Raw genomic sequence first — 22,081 nt, 5'->3', positions numbered from 1 at the left:
CGTCAAACTTTGAAGTTTGGTATTTCAGTGATTGTGGAATGACCACAAAATCGTCATATAAGCAACACATAATAATTAATTATATAAGTTTATGTACTATATATGGTTGAAAACAGTTTGGCATAAATACAGACGAAAAATACAATATGTGATCATAATCAATATAGATATTGTATATAGTTTGTGAAAGCATTATACATACAAATACGATTATTTTTTTCTTTTGCATAAAAATACGACTATTTTTTTAAATAATGCCATATAGATTTCAAAAATTTAAATCTGTTTTTTGCTTTTTTTTTAATTTCATTAAGAATATAAATTTTCTTTTATTTACTTAAAGTTTGTTTTCCTGGCTATTAATGTTCCTGCTAATTATGAATATTAGGATGTGACATATAGAAATTATTTCTTAAATGCGAATGAAAAGACTCGACGGCATTTGTAGCAATGTTTTTATTCTTTGTAAATTATGCTTTTGGCTATTTGTATCCCTTTTATTTGATGCGGTAGCCCTTCCTAATTCTGTATTATTTAATATTGGATAATTTATTACCTTTCGATAAGGCACGTGGTTGCTTCGATTTAAGTTCCGTGAGTACTGCAGTGTTAGCTGATATGTAACTACGCATTATATTGAATATTATTTTAATACAGTTTACAATTTAATAGTGACCCAATCACCAAGTCTATCTGTTATAAATGAAAATCTGTAGTGGACCAATTACCGTATACGTTTTTGAAAAAAGGTTAATTGTGACCCAATTCAACCGGTGCTCACTGGTTTCAAACCCTGCAGTTTTAACTTATTAGGTATTAACTACCCTTATCGTTAATAGCCTTGTATTTAACATTTTATTCGTGGTTGCGAATCATCGCAGAATTTATTGCAAAACAATTATTAGGTACTTATTAATATACGCGTGTGCGCTAATCGTCGATGTTGGTTTCTTAATGTACGCAACAATAAAATTGTGAAGTTATTTATACTGTATGTCTGTTTACATAATATTATATCGGCGCTTATAGATAGGATTGTAGGTACATTATTTTTTACCTCAGGCAGTGGTAGCAATACTGGTCAGTCTGCGCACCGAGATAAATAGTGAATTAGTGAGTAACTGTATCATTTTGTTTTTTATTATTATTGTTTTTTTATACCTTGTTAAGCCGTATATTATATAATATTTTTTTTTGTGTTGCTGTGAATTTCATATTATATATTTTGAGTTTTCTACAGAAAAGGTATAGGCACCTACCAACAAAACTGCAACGAGTTACCATTTACATATTGTTACCATTTTTTTTTTATAATTTTAAGTACCTACACACATACATAAATTATACACATTTACACACTTCACCACACACTAGCACTCACTGGTCTTGCACCGTCAAGACGGGAAGCGCGCCCCCACCCCCCCCCCCCCCCCCCCCCCCCCCCTCCTCCGACTTCGAGACGCAGCCGCCCGAAAACCCACGCTCATCTGGAGCAGCCGTCAGAGCGTCGCCGACGACAAGTAGGAATTTGCGGCCGTTTAGAGAGCGTCCCGTCGTCGTTTGCAGGTCGCGCGCGTGCCGCTTATCGTTTATCGCGCGTCAGTCGCACCGCCGACACGGTGCCGAGTCGTATAATATTATACACATAACACTTGTTATATTTTTGACGACACGTCCGTCATGAAACAACAGCGGTCCGCTTCGTGGTGGCGCCGCCGCCGGTGGACGGCCGTTGTAGCGGCCATCGTCACCCTTTTCTCGGCCACAGACGGTGGCCACGCTGGGGACGCGGGACGCCGCGTGTACACCGCACCGCTGGACGACACGGGCCGGACGGCCGTCTACTGGACGGTCGACTACGGGTCGCGGTCCGTCAAGTTCGAAGCGCACTTCGCGGCCGGCGGCGGCCCGTTCGACTGGCTGGCGGTGGGCTTCTCGGGCCGCGGCAACCACTCCGGAGCCGACTTCTGCGTCATGTGGGTCGACTGGAAAGGCGTCACCGGCATGTTGGTGAGTGATGTTCGGAAAGGAGCATGTTTTATAGGAAATGCTATATATATACTCCTACAAAGTATACAGGTAACCTCCTATAGGTGGGTACCGATAACTATTGTACGCTAGTTGGATAATGCGGTCTTTGCACAAGTTTTGAAAGAAAGTTTGAAAAATAAGTACCTATAAGTTAAACATATAATTTTTTTATGTATTCTTATGTAATTATGATAAACTACTGTTACATATTAAATAAAAAACAATTCAGTTAAAAAAACAATAAAAAAATAATTATATTTAAAAAAAATCGTGAAAAAAATTATGACTTCATATTTTCTGTATTGTTTAATTGCTGTTAAGACAACTATGCATTTCGTACTGAATTTCAAAGCTATAAATAAAATTAATTGTATTGAAATAAACTGAAAACAAGTCGAAAATTTCAAGTCTATATGTTGTAAATAGCACAAAATATTTTGAAAATTATAGCATGTTCAGAAAATAATCAATGTGTAATATGTTTGGTGAAAATGTCAAGATTTTACGGTTCTCATTTTTAAATTATCTATGTGTTAACAACGAATTCTATTTTATTTCATAAATGTTATTTTCAATTTGTCAATAATGTTTTTAAAATCTATTAAAAAGAGAACATGCAATAAGAGTTACATTGTTTAATTTATTATAGACAAGCTAATTTATATAATTTGTGCTTTTTGCACATTTTTTTTAGAATATTGTCATCTTTTCAGCAAAACAAATCATTTAAATGCGTTACTGATAAAATATATAATTGGGAAAGTGAATTCTCAATAACTCATCAACATAATTTAATATAATATTTAATATTTCCTATATAATATGAATGTAGAAATACATTTTTTTTCTCTTTTCCCGTGTTAAATAGGTAATTTTTTTAATTACTCGAGAATTTTAATAGAATGTCCGCCAATTATTATTATTCATATTGCCCAAAAATGTACGGGTAATGAATAGAACGCCCGGATTTTCCATGTTGCCCGTAACATTATAATAATATTATCTATACATTTCCACACGCATCTGTTAGAGCTTCGAACCAAGTATAAAAATATAATATACCTAAGCCCGATTAAATTTTCAAAATTGTTACTCATGCATATTCTACCTCCACGGCGCCGAACCATATTGTACGTTTGAGGACGATTTAGTACAGGTGCCTCGGGCCTCAGATGACTTCAACTGCAATACTTCAAATGGCAACTAAATTATGTTATCGTTTATGAAATCGAGGATCGAGGAAGGTAAAATTAAAATTATATTTTCTTAAAGACGAAAATTGGAAACCGCACTTTTTGGATTCCACGGCGATATGTATAGGTAATTTCACTGCACATAAGTCGTTAGAAGTCAATGGTGGTATTCTGTGTTTTTACTCTTAAAAGCATATTTTCTCTAGTAGAATGTAGATGTGATTGACGATTTTGTATAGTATACTGTATATAAGTGTGTGTACCTCAGTGATTTAGTGGTATTTTAAGTCAGAGAGGATGTATACCAAATTCATGATATACAGTACACACACATAAACAAAAAGGGTTTACTAATTGCCAATTAAATTTCTTTTTATAATAAATGTAATGTAATGTATCTTATTTGATAATTTAACAATAACAATCGATTTTTTTATTTTAATAATTTAATTTCAATAACTGTTCTTCAGAAAATACAAAACCTATATTATGAAGTTAGGGAGTGAGCGTGCTTGGTGAATCACCCTGTATAGTGCAGAAATAGTGCAAATGTAAAATTTTTATTGTACATAATATATAGATTGTATATAATGAGAGGAACTGACTGAAAATGAGAAAAACGATACGTTAAAGATTTTGAAGAGGGTTCTTCATTTAAACCCTTATTTTTGTTTGTTGTATTAAATGCAATCAGAGATTGCTCATTGGTTAGATAAAATTACAAAAAAGTATACAATTAAATCGTTGCTTTTTTATACTAATAAAATGAGTGGAAAAACTTGTATAAAATAAATATATTATTAGAATTATTGTATATTAATTTATTATATTATTATTATATATTATAAATTATAAAATATTATAATTTTTATTTTGTATAAGATATAACGTATACCGTATATTTATATGGTTTTTGAAATCAGTTATGCAGAAGCAATTTTTTTTTTTTATAAAAATTAAAATTTAGTTTCACAAAGCCTTCACAATGTATTACTAAGACATTAAGGGTATTAACAATCGTGATTATTTTAGTGACTTTAGACCAAAACTGTTATGAAAAACGAAATAATATTTTTTTTTTTTTTTACTGTGTATACATTAGAGCCTTGATTATCCGAACTAATTTTATAAATTTCTTTCAGTCAAATCAATTAAAACTAAATAATACTAGGTACAATAAATTACATTAATAATATCCGATATGTATAGCAATATTGAGCTATAAGCTCGTTTCTGGTATACGGAGATCATGGATAATCATGGATCATGATAATCATTATAATTCGTTTTATAGTAAAATACTTATACAATTAAAAATACGATTTAATTAATTAAATATAACATAATATTATAGATATTTTAGAAACAAAATTAACATCAGGCGTTACATTTGGATAAGACATTATATTTTTTATGAAGTATTGAATTTTTATAATTTTATGAACACACACATTCTCAAGTTCACTAACTATTTTATTGATTGCCTTTTATATTCGAGTTTTATTATTAATCATTGGTATTATTGGATTGACTTCCAAATAAACTTTTTATTTGACTCTTTACTTCGATATTTAAATTGTTGAATATAGTTTTCCTCATGTAATTGGGGGAGTTTCTTGAACTTGTTAATATAATATATAATATGACGGCTTAGTGTATTTTCCTGCTCTTCTGGGATCGAACTTAGTACGGAAACGTGAACCTTCGGATACCGGGGATTTTTTTTAATATCAGGTACATATTATGTACAATGTACATGCATAATATGCATTCTATTTATATATAAATGTATTATTTAATATGTTCATATATATTATAAAAAACATGCATAGTACGAGTATTATATGATATATTGATATTTATAATTTATTATACATAAATACATGATAACGTGTACAAGTGCTATAATAGTGCTTATGACGTTCCGATAACAAAGCGTTCAGAATTTCAGATACGTAAATTAAATTTGATATTTGTTGGGATAATTTATGTTCTACTGTAATGTATTTTATTTTGAAAGACTCATTTCAACGGAAAACCCTTAAAACATAACCTAGAGTAGTACAGTGTAGAACCTTAAGTATCTAAGAATATTTTGAGTATTAAAATCGGACTATTTGAAGTATGTACACTTTTGGTCAGAATTTTCGGAATTTATTCACAGATGCGAAATTTCATTGTCATAAAATTCTACTACGATAATTTATTATTTTTCTATTGAAAAATTTTTGTTGCGACGGATCGTCAATAATCAATAAATGCTGATATTCTTCTATAATGCCATTTCATCAATGGCCCATCAGCTATTTAACAATCTTAAATAAATTATAATTTTATTAATTTCATGAAATATTTTTTTTTCACTTACGATGATGTACTAGTGGTATTTATTATGTTAAAATATGTAATTTGTGCATGTAAACATTATTATAATATTGTATACTTAAACGATATTTTAAATTTAAAGTATATAAGTTCATGTACCTAATCCAAAACTACCTAGATTGAAAAGTATTTAAAAATACCAAATCAATAACTTTAAAAAGCATTTATAAACGTCAAAGTAAATATTTTAATCAATCTAAAGAAAATTTGTATAAAATATTCAATAATATTTTTATACAGGATACGTGGACAGACGACGCTGGAAGAATTTCCGTAGATGAGCGACAGGATTGTGAAGAGTTCGATGTTGCTCGATTTCACGGAGGAGGTACTGCTTTGACATTTACTCGAAAATTTGATACATGTGATGACGACCGCGACTATTTAATCCAGGCAAGTAACTGTTATGTACACAATTAATATTATTATAATATACAGAATATTATAGTATACTTTGAAGCAGTTATTATTGTTTCTCCATTTATTAGGATATAAATAAATTATAAAAAGTTTAAATAAAAATCCTTTTCTTGACTTATATTGTTGTTAAACACTTAATCAAACCAAGAACAAATTTGAAAAGGTCAAAAATCAACTGAGGTTATGACCACGAGTTTTCACAGTACCTATACAAATAGAATAAGGCTGTATTTAGTACCTAATAATAATACGATAGCTGCATATTATATTATATACAAGTCAATAATATGATAATTAATAATTGTTATGCATAGGATGGTACTACTCACCTGGTATGGATGGTAGGCGGCGGTCCACTATTTGCAGTTGAAGGGCTGTTGGTGTCGCAGGCCAGAGCGAAGGGCATGCAAAGAGTTCAGTTGCTAAAACCGGAAACACCGCAGGTCCGATTGCCGGATAAAGTGTCCAAAATAGACGTGTTGGCTTCCAAGGTAAACGTTCCCGTGGAAGAGACGACGTATTGGTGTCACGTGATGAAGATTCCTCTGGATTTATCGTTCAAACATCATATCGTCAGGGTAAACATCGCCACGTCATATTGTTAACCGTTAATATAAATAATAATAATTAATAATTCGCATAACTTTGACCCACGATGTATTTTATATTACTTACATTCTCCATCAAAGTTTTTACAAATTACAAGTACATTTTGTTTTTTCGTTGCGGTACACAATTATTTTATTAATAGCCAATAGGTTCTAGAAAAATATAAATTCAGGGTTACCGCTATAAGGTCTGGTTAAAATCAGAAATAAACAATTCCAAATAGATATATTTTTTTAATGCATACTTAAGTACCTATCTGAGTATAAATAGGTACTTTAAAATCTAAAATCTAAATAATAATATATTTTTATATGTATAAATGACTCTAAACAAAAATAAAATTAGATTATAAAAGAACTCCTGGAAAAAAAATAACACGGCGATGTCAACAAAATTAATAATCATTGTAAAACCCAATAATTTTCGTTTAAATTAGTTGGCCCTGTTTCAGTTTAGTAAATATTTAAACTAGGTTCCGGTACGTACACAATATTTTAATGGCTTTTGGACTTGAGGTTCGAGAACCGGTTAATTTCGGTCGGTTCCAGTCTCCTTTCAGACTTCCAGCTTCTAAATAACAGAAAATGTAGGTTCCCGCAAATAAAACTATACACTTGAGTTTTTAGTAAAAGTAAAAATACACTTATGGAGGAATCAGAAGAATAATAATTAATAATTATACACTCGTTTTGTTGTGATTTTGGAAAAAATACACCAGTTTCACAATTTAGAGTAAATAATATTTCCGGGACAATGAGGTACCTATATTTTTTTTTTCAAAATAGAGCATAACAAAAAAATCAAAGATGTTAAAATAAAGGTTTTTGTACTTCAATAATTGTAAAATAAGTAGGTGCGCTCAATACTGTCAATAGCGTATCGACATTTTATCCAAAATATTGTCTTTTTCGTTTTATAATTATTCCCTAAAATCGCACAATAGAAGCAGTAGGTATAGCATGTACTAGCCGACGCGCAGCGTTTACTTGTTTTTAATTTATTTTACATTTTTATTCGAAAACAGTTTGAGTCGGTTATTGACGAAAGTAGTCGTGGTGTAGTGCATCACATGGAGGTGTTCCATTGCGAATCCAGTGCTGACACTCGGATACCACTGTACAGTGGTCCTTGTTTTTCGGAAAAACGGCCGTACAAGACACAAGTGTGCAAGAAAGTGATGGCCGCCTGGGCCATGGGAGCTGCTCCTTTCGTGTACCCTGAGGTAATGAAGCTAAACCAAAAAAAATGTCACCTAGGTCATACCGCGTACACTCGACCCGTTTCCTATACGATCTATACGATATCGAATATCGATGGTGTTAATCATTATAATAATTAATATGCTCTATATTATGTATTTTTCCGTGACAGGAAGCCGGCTTACCCATCGGAGGTCCCGATTTCAATAGCTATATCATGTTGGAGGTGCACTACAACAATCCCGGGCTAAGAAAAGGCAACGTTTCTATTTATTTTTTACCGACCACTCCGAGAGTACAATATGTTTTATTGTAAACTACTGCTGTGATGTTGTAGGCATGGTGGACAGTTCCGGCGTACGATTGTACATAACACCGGAAGTGAGAAAATACGACGCCGGAGTGATCGAACTGGGCTTAGAGTACACAGACAAAATGGCCATACCACCGAAGTTGGAGGATTTCACGTTGAGCGGATATTGTATTGCTGAATGCACCGCAGTGGTAATAATGATATACCAATAAAATAATATAAAGCTATGCCACCAATTCGATCGTGTCAACTCATTTTAATCTTAAGAGGACGTCAGTGCAATATATTTTGTTTTCTTTCACTGACCCTCGTGCAACACGGATAAAACACATTTATTGCTGTGTCATCACTTAGAATAAAATCACCTATTACGAAAATAATGGTGTTAGTTTTAAATGTTTGACATAGTATGGGTTTTAAATTGTATTATTATTTAAAACTATTTAAGTAAACTTTAAAAATACAAATAAATGTTGTAAATTGAAATGGTTGATTTCTCTCTCAGATTACCCCAAAACATAATAATATATGGCTACTATTTTTGATCAAACATTTAAAATAATTTTTATATATCTAGCGCAGTCTAGTTGTTAAATGTCACCACAATATGAAGGTGATATATATTATACTATTATCTGACGAGTATCAATAAACTTAAGAGATTTCGCTTACACATATTATACAACAAACAATATTTCACTAAAAAAGATAGTTTAGCCGTTTATCATTGTGAAAAAAATTTAGGTTTTATCGGTTTTATTCTAATTCAAAAATAACGCGTGCAATGTAGATTATAAACTATTAGTTTATTATAGTCGTATAATATAATAATAATAATATATCAATATAAACAAAGTAATACTTTTAGGGACAAATTGTTTGCAACTGTTAAATGAAATAAATAATTTTATAACGTAATGAAAAAAAAGAAACTTTTTCTCCAATAGAATTTTATGATAATATAGTAAGAAGCGAAACCACTAGATGTCGTTCGTATATTATATATTAGTACTTAAATTTTACTGGACATGTAAACCATTTGATAAGATTGGACTTTCTCATTGTAGTCAAGAAAATACGACGCTTTATAGTAATAACTAATTAGTAATATTATAACCTTTACTTGAAACTTTTTGACGATTTGCGATTAAATAACTGTACAATAATGTCATACTCCGATCGGTGCACAAAATCACTTAGACCAAAATCATTTTGAACTTTCAGAGCATCCCTTCGGCTGGGATTGAGATTTTTGGTTCACAATTGCACACTCACCTTACTGGCACCATGATCTACACGAAACACGTACGGGACGGACAGGAACTACCGGAACTCAACAGGGACAATCATTACAGCACGCATTTTCAGGAAATTCGTTTGCTTCATAAACCGGTGCGAGTGCTTCCTGTAAGTCACGATGATCATAATATGAGTATACAGTTAATATATAATATTATGATATACGATAATACTTATACCTAGAAATATTATACTCACAAATCATATTACCTAGTCGGCTAAAATTTTTAACAACTAGGGATATTTTTCTGGGGAGGGGGGTGCTTGATAATTAATGTTTTAAACTAAAATATTATTACAAAATTGGGGCGGCTATGGATAAAACTGGGTGAGGCTTAGTCCCCCCCCCTATAATTGCACCTATGCAGCTACAAATATGATGCTAATAAGAACAGTCCTTATGCAAATAGTAAATCTTGGAAAAAAATCGAAAATTTGTCGATTAATTATGTTTTCTATAATAAATGAATATGAAAATGTATAATTTGTAATATTAAGATAGTATTTACCTAATAAGGAAATTTGTCGTGGAACTACAAAAAATGGATGACGTGATGGTAGGGGGCGTCGAGCGAAATTATTACTAAGGCACTATAAGCTTGATTGCTGTTTTATATAAAGCTTATTCTGGTTTATGTAAAAACAAAAGTTTATGCATCTACTGAACTGGGATTTAAGAGGACGTTACACTGACATTGTTATTATACCTATAGGTATACTGACGTCAAAATGAATGTATTATTATAATGTATTGATGTGGCATGCAATTATTCTTGCAACACAATTGATAATATCATGTAGGTAGGTATGAGTACATGAATTTTCAATTATCATTATTGGCGGCAATGGGTCGTATATGTATATACCGCGGTATAGTCGCGTATAATATGTCCTATATATTACCTGTATTATATACTTGATGGTTGCTACCTATACTATTGTCTATCTTAAAATCGTTTTGCAGGTTAGATACCTATTATAATAATAACTAATAAGTAATAATTACGATAATAATTAATAATATATTGTGATTGTATGGTACCTATATCGTAACCGCGGTGTATAGCTGCGCAGTCGTCTGTCGTCGACGCCACGAGAAGAAAACACAATGACGGTCTCTCCCAGATAGGAATTTCGGCGGCCGCCGCGGTAAATGTGCAGTGCCCTGCATAATTCCGGCCAAGGCGCTGAAAATTATATTATAACAGTGTGATAAATAATGATAACATAAAACAAAAAAAAATTACGATTATAAGATGAAGCGCTCAGCGCAAACACCCTCGGGTTTCGTCGGTGAGTGCGATCCAATCAACCGACGACAGAACTGCGTAATTTATAATTATATCACGTTATACACACGTATAGAAACATAATCTATTCGTTGATTTTTTTCTGTTTTAATTAATCATTAACAATGCCTCGGCGATCAACAAACCGAAATCAATCGGTGCAGGTCGGCGGGTAATCCTTGCATCGCTCATACACATATACACTCCAGTACCTATATAATACTCTATGTATAGTATATTGTTATAATTATATTACCTATACTATTATATAATATTATAATTTACATGTATACTGCAGGTATATACTATGTATAGACACAATGGAATTTGGCATTTGCAGCACTATTAGGATACCGATATGTAATAAACTAATAATAAATACATAGGTATACACGAACATAGGGCAATTCACCGAGTATGCATACTCACCCCCATTTTTTTCCTTTAGTAAAGAATGTATTAAAAATTTGGTTTTTGGAATTTTGAAGTATAGATAGACCCATGTACCTATAATTTATCCATATGATCATTATATTTTTAAATATACCTATACTTGGATTTTTTTATACCATTTAAGGAGTAACGATACATATATTGTTTACAGTCTTCAAAACCTGTTAACATACATTTTATAGCTCAAAAGACAAATTTTAGTTCCAAAAAAATTAAAGTTAGTTTAAGTTGTTCAATTTTGATTCAGAAAAAAAATTTAACTCGTCAGAAAATTTTCTATACAGATCGAACAGAACACTTCGTAAAAATTAAATCTTATATTACTGTGAACTGTAATTGAAAAATTGTATTTATGGATTTTTTCAAATCATAATTAAAATTGAAAACGGAAAGTGTTTCGTACGATTTACAGAATTTTTTCTGCTGAATTTAAATATCTTTTCAGAATCAAAATCAGACAACGTTAACTAACTTTAATTTTGTCAAAACAATAAGTAAGTTGTCGTAAAAATTTGTATGGTGAATTTTATATTGTTATCGAGTCATTGACTTGTGCATGTGCATTCGAGAGTGATACCCGCATTGAATTTGACTCACACTAATATTCGTTTACAACCAACACATAGATCCCGGGTGGCTAAGACGAAATTAAAAATTGCCTAAATGTTGACCCTTAAATAATAGCCGTAGCGAGGACCCTTAAAAATATTCATGAAAAATAGGGATTAATGATTAACGTTGGTGGTATCAAGTTGATGATCGCTACTGGGCATTATACGGTATAAAAAATCTAAGTATATTTCAAAGTATAGGCAATGATCACTGTATAGGAAAGTATGTTTCAAAATTTACAAAACTAAATTTTGAAGACATTTCTTTATTTAAATAAAAAAATGGGGATGACTGGGTGAGCAAAGGTACTCAGTGAACCACTTTGTATGTATTTATTATATCATATCGGCATCCTAATAGTGCTGAAAATCATAAAATGTCACTGTGTCTATACCTATATGTATACATACAATATAATACTAAGTCGTAACATTTTAAAATACAGTTCTGAATATTAATTTAAAAAATCAGAATTAAAACAAATTTATTATTAAAGGAAAAAATTATGGTGAGCATGATCTTATATATTATTATGTACATTGTGCTAATATTAGCAAGGGGTATATCTGAAGTTTGACTTTGAAAGGGGGGATTAAAATTGTTTTATGCAACTCTTGATACGGCCATAAATCAACTTCTAGAAAGTTTTCCAGCAATTATTTATTATCATCGTATACAATTTGTATTTGTATTTTGTATAGTTGTTCTACTATAATTTCTAGTATGAATTTGTAAAATTATTTTATGTCTAAGTACCTATATAGACTATAATAATATTGTATTTGCTAGATATATTAAATCGACCCGGTTAATATAATAATATAATACCATCGCTAATAGAAATGTTTTACGAAACAAACTTTTCGTGATTACCCTCTTTAACGAGCTATGAGAATTAGGACGATAAATAATAAATAATAGAAAAAAACAATATTCCTAATGGTGTTTGAAACATGAAATTTCATCAAATAGCTAATTGAGTTCATGCAGGTATATGATTAAATGTAAAGTGTAACGACGGTTGGTTTAACGAGCGATGTAAAATATCGTGGTAAAGAATGCCTGAATGTATAATACCTACATAGGTATCTACAACAAGTTGAAAACTAAAAGTCGAACGCCTAACCAAAGGTGTTCCTCTAATTTATTATAACTAGTTGACTTATTGAGTGTCGCAAATTATTATAGTAATACAATATCGTTCATTATGTCTATATTATATTGTAACGTTCAATGAGTATCAAATAAAACGTGTTATATTATGATAATTGTTTTTTTTATTTATTGATAATTTGATAGGCACAGTACTCGAGTAATGTGTCAGCTAGTAATCAAATATATTTTATTTTTAGGGTTTTATATATAAGTAATTTAAGTAATAACTAAATATTATTTTAAGTTGGTTATTTTTCCAATTATTTGAAAATGATTAATCTACAATTTCAATCATAAATAATCAATAGGTACCTAATCTGATAATCTATATACCTAGGTACTGAATTGTGATTGTTTATTAAATATTATTACTAATTATAGTATTTAATTACTATTTATGTTTATAAAATACTAATCTATTGGTTATATTAATGTTTAAGTCAAACATTAAATTAATAAGTAATTTTTAATGCTTACTTTGCAATTGAGGTTCGTACGATGTGCGAAAACAGATTTATGAGCGCATTAGCGCAATCAATATTTAAGTATATTTACCTAATAAGTATAAAATGTATAATATTTAATATTGATACAAGTACAATATTTAATATATTAAATCATGTTTGATGTACAGGGGGATGCATTAATAACTACGTGTCATTACAACACCGAGGACAGACAAAATATTACACTTGGCGGATTCAGCATTACCGACGAAATGTGCGTCAACTACGTGTATTACTATCCGAAGATAGAGTTAGAAGTATGCAAGAGTTCAATAAGCGACCAGAACCTCAAGAGTTATTTCAAATTTCTGAACGAGTGAGTATTTAATATTCATATCATTCTTAATAATAATAAACTTTAAATTCTAATTACACCTATTAAAAAAAAATATATATATTAAATATTAATATTTTGAGTATATTAAATGTAGTATAATGTACAATGATTACATAATTACTGTGACTGACTGCTATACAGACGTCTCCATTACATGTCGTGTTTCACAAGATCTTCAGATAAACCACATAACTGTTTTGTCTTATATTTTAATATTTTATTATGTAATAATAGCAATCTAGATATAAACACGAATAAAACGTTAATGTAAAGTTAATGGCAGTCTCGTGTCAGTTATAGGAACGAACATGGTGTACCATGGACATTTTTATTATACCTGGTATAACAATACGACTTTGAACACAATATTATGGACATTTTATGAGTAGGTCGATTTTCTATACATTCAATCAAACCGTAGATATTAATTTCACTTGGTATAAGTTGTTCAATAATTGGAAAGTCAATGATCGTATTTCAAGACATTTCTCTGCAATCGAGTGCGGTTTTATCGTGTGAATCAATAATAAAAAAAAATACACGCACGTATATTATAATATAAGTAGATAATAATGATACACATTTTGAAATTCAACTTATTTATTAAATGTAAAAAAACGAATAAAATCAATAAATAATTTTCTCGCTAGACATGAGCTATAGGTACGTACTACATCCTTCGCTATTCAACGCTTTTCAATACTTATGTTATGTGTAGGTATACAATAACATTGTGTTTGGTAGATTTCTAACTTTCCATGTGGTTTTGAATATTACTCTATAATAAGTATACTTCATAGTTAATATTATACTTTATTATTGAATATTATGGTGTATGATGATCTATCGCTCACAATATAATCATGTACTAGCTATATTGTAAGGCTTTAATATTATATTATATTATGAACAAAAGTTCTCACTGTTTTGAAAAATATAATATAGTAGTATTTTGAGTGATTTTTAGTTATTGGAATATTGGACTCGTGGTTAAATCCACTATTCCGAAATATTATTCTTAATCTCCCTTTAAATGTACCAAGTTCACGTTGAAGTCTACTTCTACATTCTAAGTATTCTTGCTTTATACAAATTCAATTAGGTACTGTATTTTCACGCTGCTGCAGATCCAAATATTATTAATTGTAAGTAATAGGTATAGGGAAGTTAAACATTTCGATTTTTTTTATCTATTCTTTTTCCGAAATTAAATAAATTATTGTTTAAAAAATAATTAAAATTTATAGCGCCAAATAATGTTTTGATTTGTTGTCTTATTTTGATGATTCCATGTACTTTGCATAATACATTATATTACCTAACATGTTCTTTATGCAATTGCGCAGTACACTTTCATCGTGTATTTAATTTTAACTAATATAATTGCCAAAATACATATAATATTTACAGTTGATATCAGCTAAAAATCATATCTAAGACGTATATAACTAACACAACAAGGGCTGTTTTATGTGTGCTCGCAGGTGGGAGAGACAGCGGACGTCGCCAGAGGGGGCGGTGAGCGTCAACTACAACGGGGCGGAGTGGACGCCGATGCGGAGTCGAGTGCTGCACCAGGTGTACGAACAGAGCACGCTGTCCATGCAGTGCAACAGGAGCACAGGCGAACGGTTTCCTGGTGACTGGGAGAACAGGCCGTCCACCAAAGTGCTGTACACGCTGCCGCCGCCGGCCAGGAGCTGCAGTAGAGTTACGCCGTCCTCATAATAATATTATACCGATGTCCTGCTGTATCTCACATCACATTTTAATATTATAATAATTATTACATAATATTATAAGTATAGGTACTCGAAAAACCCTTATCTGCGGGCAGTACCCTCCCCGTCGACGGATCTTGCACCACCTCAAACGATAGGTGTGCAGCCCTTCCAACGCGATCCATATTTAAGTGCAGGCTACGAACCAAATAACTTTTTATTCTTCATAATGTTTATTAGTATAGGCACCCATAAAATGTTATTTGAAGGAAACTTAAAAAAGTATTCTGCTGCTTCTTATTATATACATATAATAATTAAAAATATGTGTCTAGAAAGGTATTGTCATTAGAAAGTATATATATTTATATAGACCTACAAAAATAGTGAAATGTTAGGTTTATTTATAAAAATGTAGCGTGACATAAGAATACAAACGAAGACTCAATAACCGCACGAAAACATTTTTAACTTCGAAATCCCGAAAATTGTCAGAGATAATTACAGTGTCTACGGCGTTATTATTGATCACCTCGTATGCAGCCATTATATACCTCTACACGTTTCTTGACTTTATGCTTACACCTATTATATTATAATTTATATTTTTACTATTAACGATGAACTATCTCTTAACACCTGCGTAGTCTTATATAATATAATAGAGATACCACTATAGTATTATTATCATTATATTGTTTATGATACCTGTAATACTTCATCACCATCCCTTTTGCGCTTACAGCGGATTTCTCAAAAATATATTTTATGGATGGTGTGCCTCTGAGTACTATCATAGAAGTATATTTTATTTTACTTACGTGCTATACTCACCCATGGCATTATAATAATATGAATACTTAATAAATGAAGACAGCATGATGAATTATTCCAATACCTACACTAGAAATTAAAACGAACCTTTTTTCAGGTTGTCACTATTTCGTCTTTGCAGTGCACTTCAAATTTAATAAAAAACACTTTGTGTGTATATATTATTTCAAGTAAGTAACATAAAACCCAAAGCTTATACATACAAAAACAAAATATATAATACCTTTCCGTACAATTTCTTTACATTTAAAAATTTACGTTTCATGATTAAATGCACAAATACCTAAACTTTTAAATTAAATTAAAGTTTTAGTCAATATTAAAATTATAAAAACAATAAGATCGGGAGTAGTGATCATAGGGAAATTTTGGTTGCCAATCACAACAGCTCTGATTTTCACACGGTGCAGAGTTATAACTTATAATATATGAAAAAAACCATCTTATTACCGATAAATGTATTAAACGAATATTATTTGAATAAAATTACATAAAGCCAAATATTTATTTTGTCCAGTTTATAGAATTTTTGAGAAATGTCCATAAATATTAAATTATTTAAAATGCTATTAAACATTGATTTAATATTCAATAGTCTGATCAAAATTTTAAAAATATTCATGAAATTACAAATAAAAAACGAATTAAAACTTTTAAAAGTTTATTAAATAATTTATCTGCAGAATTCTGCATGCAAATATGTACTCCATTTTTGCCGAACACAAAATTGTCTATAATATTGAATAAAAATGAAAATGAATTTTCCATCAATGCCGAGAGCCTATATTATATATATATAAAGTAATGAAATTATAGATTATCATAGCTGTATAGTATATTATTGAAAAATAAATTTTCAAGCTTGTATCGTTCGATAACAACATAAAATAAAGGTAATTAAATAATTGTATTTACCGCGCAAATGGTTTTAAAAAAATAAATAAATTACTTATATAGTTTATAAATTATAATATTTGTATGCTTACTTTCATACGTTTACTTATATAGTAATATATAATAGTAATATTTAACATGAATAATATTATAATACGCGTATAATATATCATATTAAACTATGTTTTTCATGAATATTTAATAAATGTAAACTATCGTATATTTGGTGGAAGTTATTAATAACAATATATATTATTAAACCATACATTATTTTGTTGTTATGTAGAAGTGCAATGTATGAAAAAAATTACAATTTTTCATCGAGTTAGATATTACTAATGTAAGTCATTTTAAAGTTATGAAATACTTTGGGTATGTAATCGTTGAAATAAAGTATTTATAATTTTTTTTGATAATTCCTCCCCCTCCCGCTCCATTATCCAACATAGACACTTTTATGATTTTTTTAAGACATTAACTCGTATGTTATACGTAATCACGAAAAGTTTTTAAAAATTAAATTTCACTTAAGTTTTTAAAAAGTTAATGTTATATAATATAATAATTATAAGTAATATAGCATTTATAGGTGCAGATAGGTATTATTAAGTCTTATACATTCATCTAGTTTATTTGCCGGAGACGAGTCATTTCGAATTATGATTTATGTCAAATATTTCAATCGATAATAACGTCTAGTGACTTTTTTTCAAATGTCATTATTTGTTAAGTAAAAATCCGTGTTTACGACGCACTCTGAAACACTGTTTGTGCAGTTCAGAGGATTTGGACAGGGGAGGATATTTGGCCAAAAGCACGCGTCAAGGGTTCGTATATAGTGTATTAGGTGTGTTTTAATCTTTTTACAAAGCTCAAATCTATCCGCAATAAGTTTACCACCGTGAAGAGAGGAGGAGGAGGAGGAGGAGGAGGAATATATATAGCACGAAACGTCGCTAAAAATCCCTAGTGACCGACCACATCAGGATTTAGCACGACTTTCGGCGTTGTTTAACTTTCACGACGTGCCACACTTCGGTTGATCCTACAAAGTTTATATCAAGTCGTTTCGGTGTCTTCAAATTTGAACTACAATAAGAAAGTAAGTAAGTAAGTATATCTACACAAGAGAATAAAAATGAATTCACTGTGTATGTATTATTCAATAGTATATAATTCCGTGTTAGATAAATACAATATATACAGACATAATATATATATAATAGGTGGCCTTAAAAACCGAATGGATTACTGGAGTGGGACTTTTTTTTTAAAGGATCGATTCCTTCACCCACCCCCCCCCCCTCATTTAGGCTTAGAAACACTCGCTGCGCGCCGTCCGAATTTCCAAACTTCAAATTTTTTTCGACGATTGATGTGACATTTTTTCAATAATTAGTGCAAGAACACTAAACAACTCAACTATTAATAATATTTAAATAGTAGTTACTGTGGGTGCACGTGGCGGTCGTTATAATAATTATTAATTATAATGAGTTATCGACAAGTACATAATATTATATATATTATGTACATTGTATATTATGGCTATTCAATACACGCTGGTGCGGTTACAGGTTTTAAGTCAAAATTTAATCATGAAAATAATGCCAGCTAATTATTGGATGCCGCCGGAGCTGTTTTGTTTTCTTCAAAAAACAAATAAATATTAATTAGCTGTGACGGGGGGCGCGGCATCTCGTGCAGTATATATATATATATCGTTCGAGATCATATACCCCCGTCGGATATACTACACGCGGGTAGCTGAATGGGGCAAAGTAAAGTCACACGGTCAAATGACTAAAACGTGTTCGGGATGTTGTTTGCTATTGAATACGGCTCGGCGATTTAGCGATTACTATGATAAGGTATGTACTTTTTTTTTTTTAGATACAATATAAAGCCACCGGGGCGTTGGAAAACACACAATAAATTTCAACGTTTTACGCTCAAACCTATATTATTATTATTATTATTATAGCAGTACTTGCAGGATGCGTTTGTAGTGTTTGTACGTGTTACTGTGTTGGAAAATATTATTGCGTTCGTATATTTATGTATAATATTTATCTTGTTAAATACGTTTTGCCAGTGGTTTTACCATTATACAAATCTTTTGGCCGACCACTGAATTTTTCTGGATATTTATGGATGGACCTCACTGTAAGTTGTAGTGTCGTTATTATTATTTTTTTTTTCTGGTGGTGATAGTGGTGGGAGGGAGAAATACGATGTATGGAAGTCGACAAGCAGTCTTGTAAAGTATTCGAATAATTGTATTCAAATAAAAGTATTCAAATACTTTTTTTTATTCGAATGATATTCGAAATACTTTTTGAAAAAATTATTCGACTACGTATACTGAACGCAATTGTTTTCGTATTTCTTTTAAACTCGAAAAATAGTTTATATTTTGATAAAACAAATTTTTCTGTTAAAAATCGGACACATTATAAGTTATAAACATTATTTTTTCTCTTTGAATAAATATGATTGACCTACGTTAATTTCCAAGTTTCCAACCATTCCAAAACAGGAAACTATATTAGTGGGAAATAAACTATATTCTTATAGTAGTATAGTACCTATTTGAATATGTATTCGGAATAAATTTTTTTAAATGTATTTGAATACGTTTCCAAATACAAAATAAAAGTTTTCTTTACAAGACTGTCGATAAGCTATACCCACCTAAAAATGTACATTTTCACCATATTTTTTTTATAAAATTAGCAATTAAAATTCATTCACTGGTACGTACAAAATGTAGATAATATATTATGATATAATTTCATTTTTAATTTAGATTATCTAATGACTTTTATCATGTAACATACTCATCGTTCATATATAGATACAAAATACAACTTAAGCTTCACAGGCCATTCGTTTTTTACAACCTGTAGATATTGTAGGTATACTTAAAACAGTTTTTTTTTAGTCATGCCGTAAAGTTTAGCTTTCTTTTAAGAATATTAATATTATGACGTGGTTGTTTTTTCTATCACCTCAGGGCCACATCCAAGGTGCTAAATATTTTACGATTGCCCAGTTTCTCTGTGTACCTACTTGCAAAAAGCTGTCAATATTTATTTTGTTTTATAGGATAAGGGTTATTACTCCACAGGTATCGTATGCCATTGGTGGATCTTCTTTTGTCATCAGAAATCATGATATGATATTCTGCAGGCGTGTTCAATTCATAGTCAATTCAGTATTGTTTTTATCTTATTTTTAATTCGGTAGTTACTATTTAGCAAGGCTTTAAAGTGTATTGTATTGTATTGTGTTATTTATTTCCCTTAAACACGACTGTGTGTGTGTACACCATGCAGTACGCGATACATTAAAAATATTTACCACTGATTCATCGATATTCGTGTATCAAAATTCAAAGTCCTCGAAAAGAAATTGTGTATTGTAATCATTTAAAATTATGTAAAAACTAAACGACAATGCCTTTCGAGATAATGAGTGTTTATCATTGAAATAATCACCTTGTTCGACTAAATATGCCATGACAATGAGTAACTGTAAAATAATAGGCATTTTACTTTTGATTTATATGGTTAAAAGTCGTCGCGAGTGTAGTTAAGTGCTTTACAACCGTATTTAGTCAGTTTAATGAGTGCGTTTTTTTATGTTTGATACAAGTTATTAATCGTCAGGTATAACCTTGTCGTAATAATATTTAAATGCAATCATTATGTAGGAATTGTATAAAATATAAATTGGAGTACTGATTCGCGTTCCGAATAGTTTCTTTTTGCTTTACTTTGTATTCTGACCAGCTCTCTGCACGTGGTGCTGGAATGACTAAACTATAATCTCTAACTATATAACGCAGAAACCCGAGGGCGCTCCTCTGACGATTTTTCGAACTAGCGTAAGAGATTACCAATGAAAAAGTTCGACGGGCGGTCCCCCAGGTCTCTGCTTTTTAATATTATAAATATCAAAAAAAAAAGGTATTTTTACGAAGAACTTAGAGATTATAAGTCTGAAGATGTATAGAAAATATTATCAGAAAAAAAAAGGTATATTTACGAAGAACTTTGTATTTTTATATTTAAAGATAAAAACTAATATATTTTATTGATGTTAAATTATGTTAAAATATAAATATGAAAGAAAGAAAGAAATTATTATACATAATAACATTAGGCTTAACAATATTTTCGATTGATAAACATTTTTATTTTTGTAAATATCGCTTAGCATAAAACTATATAGTGTTGTACTTCACTCAGACTTATATTATACCCACCAACACACACTATAGTTATAGCTTAAAGGAGAGTTGTTATCACTACAATTTATTTTACTATAATAATATATTGTATCGTTGAATGTAATTATTTGTTTGCTAAATAAATAATATATTATTATTATATGCGTAATTATTATGGTATTATTGGTGTATTGTTTTGGGTGTTCGCGTAACAATGCTTAAAGGACTAATTAGTATACACATTGTTGATCGCTGCACAAAAGGACATAATGATATGAAAAAAAAAAAATATCGGCAAACCTAGGAGCCATTTCTTAGATTTATAAATTAAGATATTTAAACATGAAAAATAATAAATACCACACGAAATTATTAATAACTATCCAAGTTCTCTAACTGCAGATAATCGATAGGTTCGAAAAAACCAGCAATGATAACAAAGAATATATTGACACCTTTTAAAAGTACCAATTAAATGCAAATGCTATTAGAAATCGGCCAAAAACTCGAAGTCCGAACTACTATAAAACGTGTACCCACGTACTCAAAAAAACATACGTCGTTGTAAAACAATTGATACATTCATCGCCCAGTGAA

At 30.5% G+C, this 22,081-nt stretch overlaps 1 protein-coding gene across 1 annotated transcript; it reads left to right on the top strand.

Annotated features, from left to right (window-relative positions):
* Positions 1-1,541: 1,541 nt before the first annotated feature.
* LOC132947259 (dopamine beta-hydroxylase) lies at positions 1,542-17,523 on the top strand. Its single transcript, XM_061017512.1, has 9 exons — positions 1,542-2,010; positions 5,850-6,002; positions 6,344-6,607; positions 7,663-7,860; positions 8,010-8,094; positions 8,175-8,341; positions 9,375-9,557; positions 13,593-13,780; positions 15,286-17,523. Exons 1-9 carry the CDS (start codon positions 1,681-1,683, stop codon positions 15,527-15,529), a joined length of 1,812 nt encoding a protein of 603 aa, XP_060873495.1. The 5' UTR covers positions 1,542-1,680; the 3' UTR covers positions 15,530-17,523.
* Positions 17,524-22,081: the final 4,558 nt, after the last annotated feature.

Source organism: Metopolophium dirhodum, chromosome 6 (assembly GCF_019925205.1).
Source record: "Metopolophium dirhodum isolate CAU chromosome 6, ASM1992520v1, whole genome shotgun sequence".
NCBI lineage: Eukaryota > Metazoa > Arthropoda > Insecta > Hemiptera > Aphididae > Metopolophium > Metopolophium dirhodum.
This window is presented reverse-complemented; position numbering and strand designations above follow the sequence as displayed.

Bases quoted from the DNA above. Each gene is read 5' to 3' on its own strand.
- LOC132947259 (XM_061017512.1), top strand. From the start codon at position 1,681: ATGAAACAACAGCGGTCCGCTTCGTGGTGGCGCCGCCGCCGGTGGACG. The intron at 6,608-7,662 runs GTAAACATCGCC...ATTCGAAAACAG, and splicing joins TCAAACATCATATCGTCAGG to TTTGAGTCGGTTATTGACGA. The intron at 13,781-15,285 runs GTGAGTATTTAA...GTGTGCTCGCAG, and splicing joins TATTTCAAATTTCTGAACGA to GTGGGAGAGACAGCGGACGT.